Below are 16,221 nucleotides of genomic sequence, written 5' to 3' on the forward strand. Positions count from 1 at the left end.
ATAAATCACGATGTGAATAAAAACTGAGGTTTAAATCAGATAGGTGTCATGCAGTTGTAGTGATTTTAAGTAGTAATGCAATAATGAACCTTGAACTTATCAACTGTTAGATAATATTACAATTGATAAGTTAATTATTTGTGAAATTTATGGTATATTAATGTCTATGACTAGGTACAAAGTGAAAGATTTATTTTATATGTAATCACAATTGTAATGTTATTTAATGACATATTGAAAAATAATATTTACAAAATATACATATAACTGCCTATGACTAATATTTATGATCAACTACATTAAGTGTTGCTACTAAACGAATAAACTAGTTGTTTAGCAAAAAATAACTAATTTTGAAAACTCAAGCTGCACAGAAAACGTTGGATTCGGGAAAGATGTTGTTGTATTCTGGTCACGAAAAAAATGCTACGCACACACAAGGAGTTGCATTAATACTGTCCAAAGAAGCACAAAAAACAATTATAGGAAAAGAATATCATGGATTCAGAAGCATCAAAGCATTCTTCAGAACGAAAAAGGAAGGGATTACAATGAGTGTTATCCAGTGCTACGCACCCACCAATGATACTAATGAAGATGATAAAGACCAGTTTTATGACAGGCTGCAGTCGATCGTAGAGAAGTGCTCAGGAAAGAATCTGACCATCCTGATGGGAGCTTTAACACCCGAAGTCGGAATGGGCAACACTGGGTACGAAAATATCATGCGACGACACGAAGTGGGAGAAGGGAACAAATAGAACTCGCCACTATACATCAAATCTATTAACTGTGGAAAGGTATTTGACACTGTGGATAAGAGAACATCATGTAGCCTTCATCGACACTACAGTGTACCTGAGAAGATCGTCAACATCATACAGGATCCATACGACTGACTACACTGCTAAGTCTTACATGGAGGACAACTGACAGATGCACTCCAAGTGAGGACCGGAGTCTGACAGTGAAATATCATTGCGAAACTATTATTTTCTGTACACACAAAATCCCTAACTTCAAAAGAAATAACCTATGAGATCCATAGATAATTGGAAAAAAGCCTATCTGGATGACAATGTCAATAATTGTCCTCGTAACCTTTGCTTTTATTAGGTATGTCTAAATTTATTTAGACTGTTTCAGCGACTTTTCTTTATTGGTTAGTTGATAAAATCCCAATTTATGTATTTATTCATTGCCAAATGGTCTAACCATGTAATTCCATATTATCTGATAGGTGTCTTCGGAATGTTTCTTACGTAATTTGGGACCACAGAGTGAGCAATGTTGAGATTAGACCCGTGGTACCAGACAAGTATTGTAAATCGGTTGATAAGATCGCGGATCTTTATCAAGTGAGGTGGTTGGAACATGTACCATGTACGTTCAACAACCGCCTAACCCGATGCGCGATTCTGGTAAAGGGGTAGGTTGGAAGAAAGCTAGAAGGACCTGAACAGAAATTTGGAACCAGTCTACTAATTCATTGATTGTTGGATTGAACCATGTTAGTAGGTGGAGAATACTTGGTTTGGGTCCTCAAAGGTATTGTGACCGATGGTTGGGGTAGGATGGTGGTCCAAAGTCAGTCACAATAGCACGGATATATTTACTCTTTGTCATCCCTTAGATCTTAAGTTCAAAAGTTATTTTATGATTATTATAATAAATTTCTAATAATCGTCTCGAAACTAATAATAAGTTGTCCCATCTACCAGTCACAGGTTTGTATACTCACCTTTAAACAGCACTACTTATGTGAAAAATATAATTTATGGACGAACCAATCAGATATAAGATAACGAGTCTTTGATTTTGGCACAAAGTTCATTCATGCATTTGGCTAAACAGCGTTTACGCATTTTAGCTGATGTCAGTTGGTGATGAAAACCCTAAATCTAATTCTTAACCCTAACCATCAACTGTAAACCATAATTCTAATTTCTCACACTGGTGTATAACCCTCATTTAGTCCTAGTCAGTAGGTGGACATTTTCAAGGTCAATTTAGCGTCACTCAAAGGCCGTCCATAAATTATAGTCTCACTGACTAGTGATACTAACTTGCTGCACAAACCGAAGTCTGCAAAGCAGGAGTTCGACTTCCCGTGACCTGGTTGACTGGTGGGCGGACATCGGGTGTAGATGGCTCAGCAGGTCTCTAGAGCGCTGGCGCTGAACGTCCCAGGTGCCGGGTGGGCATCGATTTTGATGGCCCAACTGGTCGACGGAGCTATGAAGGTCAGCGCGCTGCAGACTCGACATTTTGACGGAGAGCGTGGAACAGGTTGAACAAAGTAGAACGGCGAGCAGAACCAACGCAAGAACGACTGCTTTAAAGGGGAAATGAGTGTGGTGTGTGCTACTAATTTCAACAGATATGAATAGTATATGCCATCAAATGAAAATGGAATGCCTGGCGGCAGAAGGTTAAGAAGATCGAAGAAAAGTGAACGAGAACAGAGAATGATTGGTGTGAAAACGAAGAAACAATCAAGTTTAAAACGATTGGTAGACATCTTGGAAATGAAGTATTTATTGTATGGTTCTCAGATTTCATTAAGACATTCTGTAATTTTGTCTAATACATTTGGTTGACCCCGCCTGCGCTCTCGTCCACTACGCTTTAACTAATAATAATTTAATATGTAATGTGCTTGCGATTGAACGACTTCTAAGATTGACCTATTGAAAGGTATACCTTAACTAAGCTTGTTGTTTCTTGATTTATTTTACTAAGCAGCTCCACATAATCTGAGACATATCATTGAGATACAAAGTCAGATGCCATTACAAAGTGAATACTTACTCTTTTCTCTTGAACCAAAGATTATAGGATCTATTCCAGGCACGCTTAAAACGACCATAACTTTTATTAACTGAATCTTCAGGACGTATATGAAACATATCTGAAGGACTGTTAATTTGACCTCGAAATCCTTTCCAAATAGTACTGCACACAAAATCAATGTTGAAAAAAGATCAACAAACGATTCATACAAAAAATATCCAAGTTTTTATAATAGTATCAGTAATAATTTAAACGACAGTTTATGCTTTAAATTATAAAAGTGTTATAAAGGTAGAATACTTGTTATAACTCTAGGGGTTTCTTGTAATAACAGTCCTTTCGCTTTTTACACGTATGTGGGACGCTAATTTACCTTAGACGAATATCTACACTAGATTCCCTCCCAGTGTCAGTTCTACAGGACTTCAACACAACTCAGATCAAGAACACGAGATTAGCCTAACTATACTTACTTACTTACGCCTGTTACCCCTCGTCGAGGAGCATAGGCCGCTCACCAACACTCTCCATCCAACTCTGTCCTGAGCCTTCCTTTCCAGTTCCTTCCAGTTAACATTCAGCCTTTTCATATATGCTTCTATTTCCCAGCGTAGTGTGTTCTTTGGCCTTCCTCTTTTCCGCTTCCCTTCCGGATTCCAAGTTAGGGATTGAGTCGTGATGCACATTGGTGATTTCCTTAATGTATGTCCGATCCACTTCCAACGTCTTTTCCTAATTTCCTCTTCAGATGGAAGCTGGTTTGTCCTCTCCCATAAAACGCTGTTGCTGATAGTATCCGGCCAGTGAATGTTGAGTATTATGCGTAGCCAACTGTTTGTAAATACTTCTACCTTCCTGATGATGGTCGTAGTAGTTCTCCACGTTTCAGCTCCATACAGTAGGACTGTCTTCACGTTCGTATTAAAGATTCTGACCTTGAAATTGGTTGAGAGTTGTTTTGAGTTCCATATTTTCTTCAATTGTAGGAATACGGTTCTTGCTTTGCCAATCCTCGCCTTTACATCTGCATTAGATCCTACTTGTTCATCAATGATGCTTCCCAGGTACGTGAATATTTCCACATCTTCCAGAGTTTCGCCATCAAGTGTGATTGGGTTGGTGTTCTCCGTGTTGCATTTGAGAATCTTGCTTTTTCCTTTGTGAATGTGGAGGCCTATCGATGCGGAGGCTGCTGCTACATTTGCTGTCTTCATCTGCATTTGTTCGCGTGTATGAGAGAGGAGGGCTAGGTCATCTGTGAAGTCCAAATCATCTAATTGATTCTGAGAAGTCCATTGTATTCCGTATTTCCCTTCAGATGTCGAATTCTTCACAATCCAGTCAATCACAAGAAGAAAGAGGAATGGGGGGAGTAGACAGCCTTGTCTGACTCCGGTCCTTACTGGAAATGCATCTGTCAGCTGTCCTCCATGCATCACTTTGCACTGTAGTCCGTCGTATGAGTTCTGCATAATGTTGAAAATCTCCTCAGGAGCTCCATGTTGTCGAAGAAGTTTCCATAATGTTCTCCTGTTCACACTGTCAAACGCCTTCTCATAGTCAATGAAGTTGATGTATAGTGATGAGTTCCACTCAACTGATTGTTCAACGATGATCCGTAGTGTCGCTATCTGGTCTGTGCACAACCTATCCTTACGGAATACAGCCTGTTGATCCTTAAGTTCGGCGTCTACTGCGTTTTTCATCCGATTCAGCAGCACTCTGTTGAAAAATTTTCCTGGTACTGATAACAAACTGATGCCTCTGTAGTTTTCACATTTGCTCAGATCTCCTTTCTTTGATATCTTGATGAGATATCTTTCTTTCCAGTCCATTGGCACTTGTTCCTCTTCCCAAATATTCTTGAATAGAAGGTGAAGCATATTTGCAGTTATTTTAATGTCTGACTTCAAAGCTTCTGCTGGTATATTGTCAGGTCCTGCCGCCTTCCCACTTTTGATTTGTCTGATTGCCATCTTGATTTCTTCGATTGTTGGTGGAGTGACATCTATAGGAAGGTCTGTGTGTGCAGCTTCCATGTCTGGTGGATTCAATGGAGCTGGTCTATTCAGCAGTCCCTCGAAGTATCCTACCCATCTTTCCTCTTTTCTTGAATCTCCGTAATTGTCTTTCCTTCTTTGACCTCAACTGGTCTCTCCGGTTTACTATATCTCCCTGATAGTTTCTTCGTTGTATCATATAGTTGTTTCCAATTCCCTTCTCTTGCAGCTGTTTCTGCTTCGGTCCAAAGGAGTGAAATTGATGCGCTACGTCCATTAATTTAGCTTTAAACCAACCTCATCCTCAGAGAATCAAAGTTGGTAAGAAACGAAGCTTTTAACTAATACGTTAATGAATAATGGTTATTCATTTAAGTTCATAAACCGCTGGAAGGGTTGCAATACGATTAGACCTATGACGCTTCTGGCACCCAAAAAGCGAGTTTATATTACATTACCATTTAGGAGTGACTCAAATAGTCTCATGTTGAGACGGAGACTAAAATTAACCATAAACAGGACATTCTATACAGCTCAACTTGTCATCATTGAAAAGACAAGGTCGATGTTTCACCAAAAACCTAGACAGCACATAAGCGATTATCAGAAGGGGTTTTGTGGAGATTTAGTATTTTTCATACATAAGCGATTGTTTATACCAATTTACATGTATGTGCAGGAACACGTACATAGGGAGGAGCAATCGTGATTTGCAAATAAGGGTGGCGAAACACATACCTAAATGGCTATAGAACCAAATGAATTCCAATGGTCAAATAAGATCACAGGATAGACAAACATCTTCCTCCATTGCGAAACATTTAGTTGAAACTGGTCATAAGGTTGACATCAAATCAGCGTTTGTAGTGTTGTACAAAAGCCTTCAAGGACGTATACTAAGGTTTATTGAAGCCTTGGCTATACGGAAATTGAAACCCCCTTTATGTGTTCAAAAACAATTTATTCTTACCCCTAACCTACCCTGGTAATGGTTATTTATTATCCAGAGTAGTCATCACATTGTTTTTGTGTACTTTATTTATTTTCTTACCTTAACCTGTCTAGTTGACCTTTTAATTTTCATATAAAAAAAATGTCTTAACAAGTATATGTGTGATCAGATTGTTCGAAATGTATTGCGCTAATATATCACATAATTCTGATAAACTTCGTCTTCTCATTGCATTATCGAAATTTATCAAAGGGACTAATTGTTTTAGATACAGATGTGATCTATCTGGTTCTCTGTGGTTTGGTCCGGTGAGATCCATGTAGCTTTGTGTATGCGCTTGTGTGGGAATATTGAGCCGCCTATAACCAATTTGTTGAATGCACATAGGTTTGCAAGTCTCTCCCCGTTCTCATTTCTCTCTCCTAGTCCATGTCGTCCAATTACATCTTCATATCCTGTGTTGTCCAATCCAACTTTAGCATTTAGATCTCCCATCAGGATGGTGAGGTCCTTTCGTGAGCACTTCTCTATAATTGATTGCAGCCTCGAGTAGAACTGATCTTTATCATCGTCGCTGCTATCATTGGTGGGTGCATAACATTGGATAACGTTCATTGTAATCCCTTGCTTCTTTGTTCTGAAAGATGCTTTGATTATCCTGGGTCCATGAGATTCCCATCCTACAAGTGCATTTCGTGCTTCTTTGGACAGCATTAGAGCAACTCCCTGAGTGTGTGGAGCATTTTCCCCTTCGTGACCGGAGTACAGCAGCATCTCTCCTGTGTCTAGCCTTTGTTGTCCAGTTTGTGTCAATGGGTTTCGCTGATTCCGAGTACTGCCAAGTTGTATCTCCTCATTTCCATTGCTATTTGGCTGGTCTTTCCTGTCTCCCACATTTTCCGGACGTTCCATGTACCTATAAAGAGTGTTGCTTTGGTTGTTAGAAGGTCCATCGGTCTCGTGACTTCCGAAGAATCTCGGCTTTCATCATGAGACGTCATAATTATTCCTTCAACTCGGAGGGCAGAGTTTAAATGGTTTGAATTATTTTTTCTGGGTAGCGTTTTTTTTAGCGAGTTAGCTTTTCTACGGGATGGGGTCGCTAACCCCATGCCCAACCCTCCTCCTTTACCCGGGCTTGGGACCGGCAGTAACTCTAGAAGAGCTACAGGCTATAACTATAACGTCAAAATATTTCCACACCAAAATCCGACACAATCCAACAACAAAGAACAGTTAGTCCATAATAATAATAAGAAGAAGGATAGGGGGATATATAACGCATATAACACCTGTCACCCTATCTAATGTCTGACTCAGCAAAACAACCAATCATTATCATTCTCACCCACACATCAAAGAGCATGTAACAACTTTCAGTACTCTGGATAAACCCAGCGTAATAAATGATAACTTTGAGAGCAAAGACGATTTACTGTGAAATCAATAAAAAGGAAATCAATAGTTATTTTTCGTAAGCAACCGTCGCTCGAACACTCTTTGTATCAATGAATGTCACCGACCGATCGACACTCTTTTCATTTTAAAAATCAATAGTTCGCTCATCAGTCAATATAATCTTACCGCATAACAGTTAGTAAAAGGTTGGGGTTGCCAAAACAAGAAATGATATCAGCCCATGCAGTCATTATCCGTCGAACTATATCACGTAGGGAGATGTAAACTTACTCAGCAAAGTTAACGGGATAACCATTATCTGTAGTTGCAGACGATATACGACACGGTACTAGGTCGGTCTCAATAACTCACGTATATCCATTTCGTATCTCACCTATATTCTTGAGCTTAGCATCATCCCATACTTTCATCCCCTAGGTTTACTTGTTTCTTTTGTGACATATTTCTTTTTTAGTTTCCGACTATAGTTACTATAATCAGTTTATCATTCATTGAATTTTCATCTAGATTATTTCATCCCTTGTCGAGCTGATGTAATGTAACTCCTAACAATACATATCTGTGAAAGATTCAGTGCTGTTTATGAAGGAATGATACGTTGTTTGTGTACAGTTGTGATCTACTGAGTGAAGTAATTAAAATGAGACTACCTAGACAAACACTGATTATAAACACCAAATATGTTCCGAAATCTATCAAGATGACATACCTTGTCAACCAATTGAAAGTCCACAAAGCCGGAACTGAAGCCCATAACTCTGGGCAGGCGTCCTAAATACATGAGAAATGAGGAACAGACATCATGCATGTTACGGCTACTATCACAAAATAAATGAAAAAACAAAGCCACGGTTCCCAGTGTTTGACAACTTTGTAGTTTGCACAAATGTACTTAAACCAGAGCAAACGTACTGTTTGTGGTATATAGATCTGTTCTAAATAGCAAAGGATTACATGATCTTTCACATCAAATACATGGGTTATGCAGGAGACGGGGTTTCTTAGTTTGAATAGCATCATTAGAAATCTCACTGGAATAAACTCACAGCATTTAAACTTGATGTTACATTAGCATCTTTGTAACTGGAATGTTGAGTTTTGGCCATACGCTCCTGATTCACGACTGACACAACTTTGTCCAAGTTGGTAGTAATAAATAATAATTCCCAGCGCAAATATATTCGACGGTACGAAATGTGTAGTATTTCAAAGGTTTAGTTACTTTTTTGGGGTTGGTACTATGTCAAGCCCATACAGGTTATTCCAGCCTCTGAACAGATCAATCTATTCATTCTTCTTAAACCACATTTTGACCTTGTTAATTATTCGCTTACCAACTTTGACTGTTTTTATGTAAGTGTGTGTGCATTTCTTATCTTACTCATCACATATCTGTAACTTGCTTTGTCTGACTGTATATATCGACTCACGCTTAATTAAGTTGAGTTGGTTTACACGCCCTTAATGCGCGTCATTTCGTTTCGCTCTCTTCTCTTCGTTTCGTTTCTTTAATCGTTTGTCTGGATCAACGATTGTACGAAATACACGTATTCGAAATCCATCCTCGTGTTTGATTTATTTAATTTCGTTATTCACTAACGCGATTTAAGTCGATAATTATATGCGATATGTATATTTCGATGACAATTATTTACACGATCAACCCAGAGTTAGATCATCAGGACACAAAAACTTAGACACTTGGATCAAGGGTTAAATGCTAGTTCTAACAACATTGTAAGGATCATAACATTGGAAATTATACTTGGTAATTGCACAACAGATTCGGCCCATTAGTTGCTTCAATGTAATGACTTAAATTTTATGCAAGATACAGGGACAACATCGATGACGTCGAATGACTATGCACTTACCGGGAAAAGCTAATGATATTACGATCCAAAATAACTATAATATAAAAGTGAACAGTTTAAAATTTAAGATTACATTTCAGGAACTTACTTTGTCATCAAGCAACGAATTTTGTTCATTAAACGGTGAGAAAAATTGAATAAGCAGCTCTCCGAAAGCTAGACATATATACACAGAGATGGTAGCTGCATGAAGCCAGTAAAATGTAGACTGGAAATATAAAAACAGAATTGCAACTGTCAAAGGTTTTGATCAACAGTTTGAATAAGAGTATGAATTAGGTACACTTTCGTAAGTTTCGTACGGTGAACTCATAGACAAATACTATCTCGTGGTGATTAGATAACGTTACCCATAGATTCCATTTCAGTTGCATTTACAAACAACATGTAATTTATTACACTACAAAACAGATCACGATTCAATTATGTTCCTATCAGCAAGTTAGCAAAGTGTGTTGTCAGTCAGTCAGCTACAACGTAGGACCAGGTACATATATGCATCGGTCCAAGTTCCCATACCTCGTTAACACAACAAGATGAACACCAAATTCATAGAAGCAGTTACTTCAATGGCAGTAAAAAAGATTTCACATGAGGATATGATACCGGAAGAAAGAATTAGTTCGTAGAAAGAAAGATATAAAATAACTTTAATCTCACGATTTAAGGGAACACAAATAGTGTATACACCTACGCCATTGTGGTCGATTCTCAGCCGTGTCACCCAGAGTTTTCAACCACTGGTTACGATAGTCGCGCGGACCCCAACCAAGTAATCTGCATCTAACAACATGGTTCAGATCAGAAGTTAGTGACTTTACGAACTCATGTCATGTTTTGGTTTGATCGTCCCTAACTTTCTCCAATCCATCTCCAACACTAGTCAGCATTGCGCGTCGTGGTAATCGGTGTTCAGGCATACGTAACACATGGTCCAACCATCTCAGTAGATGAAGATTTACAACCTCATCAACTGATTTGCCATCATTCCCTAATAACCTATGTCTAACCTCACTATTACATACCCGGTGGTCCCAGCAGATGCGAGCAATATTTATAAGGCATCTGTGGTCAAATACTAGCAACTTACGAGTATCTTCTACTCTTAATGGCCATGTTTCACAGCCGTAAAGTAGAACAGAACGAACTGATGAACATTATACTCGTCTCTTAATTGATAAACAGATATCTCGCCATGGCCATAGGTCGCGTAATTTGACAAAAGTCAAACGAACTTTTTGAATCCGTGTGGAGATTTCGTCAGACACCAACCCATTACGGCTGATCACACTTCCAACATAAGTGAAGTTGTCGACGCGTTCCACCACTCCACTCCCTATTCTTAGTTCAGGTGTTGATGCAGGCCAGTCCAGAAGCAAAAACTTGCACTTAGAGAGGAGGAGACCCTTCCCAAACATCCTGGCATTGTTTCCCAGTGCTACCAAAACACTCTGCATTTCATCAGCGTCTTCACCAAACAGGACTATGTCATGTGCGTATTCTGAGTCGATAAGTGGACCTCCTGGTGGGAGATCAATGCCCGGAAATTCAGTCGACGAGAACTTTATTTCCAGCAATAGGTCTATGTTGAAGTTGAACAAAAATGAAGATAGTGGACAGCCTTGTCGGACACCACTTGAGGTTGCAAAATCAGATGACAGTTCGCCATAAGCTCTCACTCGACTGGTAGTGTTAGAGTAAAGAGCCTTCACATGGTTTATGTACATCTGAGGTACGCCTTTCTATGACACACTGCCACAGAACCTCTCGGTCTACAGAGTCAAATGCTGCTTTCAAGTCAAGAAAGACTACCATTGTCGGACGCCGATAAGCATGCCTGTGTCCAACAATCTGACGAATAGTGAATATGTGGTCGATTCAGTCACAACCAGGTCTAAAGCCAGCCTGGTTTTCACGTATTCGCGCCAGATAATTGTTGGGGCTAGTATTTTAGATGCTATGTTGGTCAAACTAATCCTTCTATGGTTATCGCAGGATGATTTTGACCCCTTCTTATATATTGCGACAATCAGAGATTGTGACCAGTCAGATGTGATTACGTCCAACTCCCAGATTTTAGCTAAAACAATAATCAACCTAATCGCTAAAACTAGACCACCATCCTTAAAGACTTCTGGAGTTCATCCGTCTGGACCAGCCACTCTTCCTCGTTTCAGATTAGCTATAGCCCTTTGAACTCCAATTAGAGTTGGGGGCCTACTTAAATGTTCCATTCAGACTGCCTCGAAATCGTGGGTGGCTGTAGAATAGCTGAAGGCCAGCTGAAATGCTCCTTAAAGTGTTCCGCCCATCGTTCTAAACGTCTGGGCTGAGAGCAGATAAGAATGTCGTCTTTTTCCGGGATCGTCTCACTTACACTTGACTTATTAATTCCAGTTTCTTTGATTAGTCTGAAAAGCTGTCTGGTGTTACCTACAACCTCGTTAACTTTTCCATCTCTTTTGCTTTCGTTGCCCACCACCGTTCACGATCCGTTCCGTAGACTTTTGGTTAACCTAGATCTGGTTTGTTTTCGTTCTTCATCGTGTTCAGAGCCTAATGAGATGAGTTTACGAGAATATATCAGTGCAATAGACTTAGTAAAATTCCACTAGTTTTTCGTGACCCATTGGTTCAGATCACTAATATATGGCGCTGCTGTTTCCGCAGCTGTTCGTATATTTTTCTTAGCAAAGTCCGGGTCAGCTTTGTTTTCGAAATTGCCTAAGTGTGACTTCATCTGTTTCTGGAATTTACCTTTGGCTTTCTCACCGCTGAGTTCGACTCTGATGGGTCTCCTTAAAGTGACTTTTCTGAGTCCAGTGAGGCCCAAGCAAGTGCGTGCTTGTATTAGAGCATGATCAGAGTCTAAGTATGTACTACAAAACAATCGGCAGTCTTCTATCAAGCCTCTTATACGATGACTGATGGTAATATGGTCTATTTGAGTTCATCGTTGGTTTGGTGCAGGTGGTCGCCATGTTAGACGATGTCTTTCCTTATGCTTAAAATTAGTGCTCGTTAGAAATAAACGATTGTCTGAGCACAGCTGCAGCAGATCGTCACCATTATCTGTTCGCTGAGCCGGAATATCAATATACCCACCTAAATGTCTTTGTGTTTTGTTTAAGACACCTACTTAGGTTTCTGAAGCTCAGAAAGCTATCTGTAAAATTCATCTTCCACTTCATTCGGACTGCAGTCAGTGGGAGCATAGGCAGAAATGACCAAAAGGCAACGTGTGTCCCTACTCTTTTGAGTTCTTACGAAACCGTTTAGCCGAACATCACATGGGCAACGGTTAACAGGGACCCATTCTAATATTGTTTGTCATACCCTCGTACTTGGCATTATGCTTACACCTGCCAGTCTACAAGAACTTGTCATCAAGTCGCCAGATAAACGGAAGGTACATCTCATTGGTTCCCCGTTCTAGCTAGGTGAAACCAAGTCACTTACTACACTTAGATCTTGTATGTGTGTTTCGAAGACACAGCATACATCAATCGTACGAGATTCTAGGGTCTTAGCCTAGGAGGCCTGTTGGTCGATTTCATATAGGGTATGTACGTTGAACGCTCCAATGTGTACTTCGGAGTGAGGTTATAGTGGGCCCGGGACAGTATTTCGCACACTAGAATCGTTGGTCATGGTGATACTTGAGGAAAAAGTATGGAGTTGATAGCCGAAGTAGAAGGAATGATAGGGATTGAAGAGGGAGATTGATTATGAATACAGTGGTCTTGAGTGCTGCTAGAAGTATGAGGGCAGTTATCACTTTCTCGTTGCTCACACCGTCAAAGGGTCCTTCTAGAGGTAGCTGAAAAGGAAATTGGGTCAGAGTTGTCTTTAGTGACCTAAGAGTGTGACCACAGTGCCCAAGGGACAACTGCTTGAGGCCAGTCACACACAACCTTTTTGTGGGTGGTTTATCACGACAGGCAAGCCCGATCAGCAAGTCGAATTAGCAGCAACGGTTGGGTAAAGTGTGCTGTCAACTAAATTTTCACTTCACTATCCCATCACCGTCATTACTGTCATCCTAGCTAGTATTATTACCCGGTTCAAGTATGATTGGTGAATACACAAATCAAACTCTCAGAACAAAGGCTAAATATTAAAAAGTGATCAATAAACTTTACGATATGATTAGCTGAATAGACCAAGTTAACTGGGAGAGCAGAAACGAGGCAAGACTACAACCATAAATTTATAAACGATAGTGTACGAAACTATGATCATAGGACAACTACCACAAAATATTCCTTGAGAATGACGGTATGATCGAAGCACATAGATGTTCAATTTATAAGTGAACGAAGAATCACAGTCAAAATTACAAGAATAACAAAGCACTAGTAAAGCTACTTAATAATGTAACATATACGGAACAGTTCATTATATAATCTACTTCCATATTTTATAGGGTTGTACAAAAGTAGTGGGATGATTGCTGATCGTATATCAAAACCGAATACACATTAGTACTCAGTTACCCACTCAAACTTAAGTAGAGTATGGATAACCTTTCTCGATTTTTAGTTAGCATATACATAAGAGCAAGAACTTGTAGAAGTCCTACTTGTTTTTTATCAGTTCTCACCATTTCAAAATGTTACTTATATAATTCACGGCTTTACGAATGAACTGATAGCTTGTATAGCATTAAAATAGTAAGAAATGTCTAGAAATTCTATATAATATGAGATCCATCTCAAAAAGATACATTATAAACTATTCAGGATACTTTGATGAAAATAATTACCACGTGAAAGCTGAAATTTATTCTGATGCAAATAGACGGCAAGCAAATATATGTATTTTGCTTACTTGATTGTACCATCCTCTTCCAGCATATAATAGACCATAAAGACGGGGTAACATGCATACAATTATTAGGCACGTGAAAGCAAACAGCATTTGTGAACGTGGTTGACAAGCACGGCGTTTATACTCGACCATTAACATATAAAAAACCTGACAAATAATAGACAAAACGGTCAAAAATTGATGCTGCTATGGGAAAAGTGAAAGATAAACGCTAATCCACCAAAAAACAACCAAGATTCAGCTAAATAGTATGTAAAAATGACAGTAGAACTCAAACAAACCAAGCTGAGATTCACTAAGTGGATGCAACCGCATCTGACGATTCATATTTTTAAATTCTATGCTATTATCTGTCAGATCACTAAATTACGATATTTCATTGTTGTTAGTATTTAAGAATACACTGATTTTAAGGCCTTTAGCTGGCCACTGAGGGAACAGTTCATTAAAAGTCATGAGTCTGAGTTCTAATTTCATCCAGCTTTGAATATGAGACTAGAAACTAGTGAAAGTAAAAATAATAGAGATGTGAACCTATAGCGCATTAAAATTGGGAGTGCATCAGCAATATTTTCAGTAGAAAAATGTCATATTGACCATTGGAACATGACAACAATACTTGCACAACCTAACATGACAGAATATCCTATGTGCCGTGACGAAAGCTATCCATAATTGATGACAAATCTAATTAGTGAATCGAATTTCTGTTTTTAAAATACTTATAGTACTTTTCTCTTTCGAGGAACAGTTAGAACCATTACTATTAGAACTTTTTATATCTACTAGTCGTTAAAAACTTAGATAACAAATAAAACAGAAGCCCACTTACAACTGATACAAACAAAATGGTCATGGAGAAGTACTGAACAGAATCAATGGGAACAGAGTAAGAAACCTCCATACATATGGTCGATATAAGCAATGTAATTACACATACAGCAACTCCAAAACAAAGAACCTAGAACGTTAAAGCTAGAAAAAAACAACAAACCATTCGAAGACATTGTAAAATTCCGAATTTTATCAAAGCGATAGGGAGGTTCCAGGTGTGCTTCTTGAATAGCACGGACAGTATAAACATGCAAAATAAGGTTAACCCAGGAAATATAAGCATAGAAAATTGGAAACATTCTGACAACTTGAAATCTGATCCCCAAACTTCTGTAAGATTCTATGACATTGTGACTAAAATTTATCTTGGACCTACGAAGAAGCTGTCCGAGCAAAACGGCCTTTCATAGGACAGTTGTTCCATCGCGACAATAACAGAACTCATATGAAAATTGGTGAAAATTTAATGCAAGCGGTGTGACTAGTGTAGTAAGCTCGCTTCTCAACCAAGGTCATATCAAAGGTACACTATAAAGGTCATCGAATTTGAATGTAGACGAATAAAATTGAAAACAGCTTCTCCTTTAATGATTCCTTCAACCAAATCCCTCCATTTTTGCAGCAAAAAGCAGTTGCGAAGTCGTTATATGAACCTGAGGGAAAGTTTTACGGGTAAGACTGGAGACCAAATCTCAACAGTACGGATCATCGTTATGCAATCAGTTGAATGGAATTCGTCACTGAGCATCAACTTCCTTGAATATGAGAAGGCGTTTGACATTGTGGATAGGAGAACATCATGTAACCTTCATTGACACTACGGTGTACCTGAGAAGATCGTCAACATCATACAGGATCCATACGACTGACTACACTGCTAAGTCTTACATGGAGGACAACTGACAGATGCACTCCAAGTGAGGACCGCAGTCCGAAAAGGCCTCTTACTCTCCTCCTTCCCCTCTCTTCTGGTATCTAACTGGATTATGAAGACCTTCAAATTTCAAGGAAAACACGGAATACGATGAACAGCTCGTAGTCATCTAGACGATTTGGACTTCAAAGATGACCTAGCCCTTCTATCCCATGCACACGAACAAATACAGGTCAAGTCAATCGGTGTAACAGAAGTCCCTGAATTAGTTGGCCTTAACATGCACAAGGGAAAAAGCGAGGCCCTCAAATACAACACAAAGCGCACCAACCTAATCACACTTGATAGAGGAGCTTTCGAAGAGGTGAAAACTTTCGCAAATCAGGACAGTATTATCAATTAGCCGGGAGGATCTGACTTGGGTTGGAAGGCACGAGTTGGCAAGGAAAGGATATCATTACTGTTACGGGAGAACTGAAGACATTTGGCCGATTAAAACCTTTTTACTGTACATCAATTTACTGTGTTTTTTGGATGTGCTTGTTTTACTTAACCTTTGGACTTGTTTGTTTATATTGTAGTGGATGTCGAGTCGTGGACGGACTATGATCACCACTACTATTCGATTACGCGTACAAATATGAC

The 16,221-nt window shown here is 39.2% G+C and overlaps 1 protein-coding gene across 1 annotated transcript in view; it reads right to left on the reverse strand.

Annotated features, from left to right (window-relative positions):
• The window catches only part of Smp_129820 (putative multidrug resistance protein 1 (ATP-binding cassette C1)), a gene marked incomplete at its 5' end in the record, with an annotated part of 49,583 nt that extends 35,583 nt beyond the window's left edge, over positions 1 to 14,000 (reverse strand). Inside the window, 4 exons of the mRNA XM_018790006.1 lie at positions 2,812 to 2,955; positions 7,874 to 7,935; positions 9,127 to 9,246; positions 13,869 to 14,000. Coding sequence (XP_018655393.1) covers positions 2,812 to 2,955; positions 7,874 to 7,935; positions 9,127 to 9,246; positions 13,869 to 14,000 — 458 coding nt within the window. The remainder of the gene's footprint in view (positions 1 to 2,811; positions 2,956 to 7,873; positions 7,936 to 9,126; positions 9,247 to 13,868) is intronic.
• Positions 14,001 to 16,221: the final 2,221 nt, after the last annotated feature.

Source organism: Schistosoma mansoni, chromosome W (genome assembly GCF_000237925.1).
Source record: "Schistosoma mansoni strain Puerto Rico chromosome W, complete genome".
In the NCBI taxonomy this organism is placed as follows: domain Eukaryota; kingdom Metazoa; phylum Platyhelminthes; class Trematoda; order Strigeidida; family Schistosomatidae; genus Schistosoma; species Schistosoma mansoni.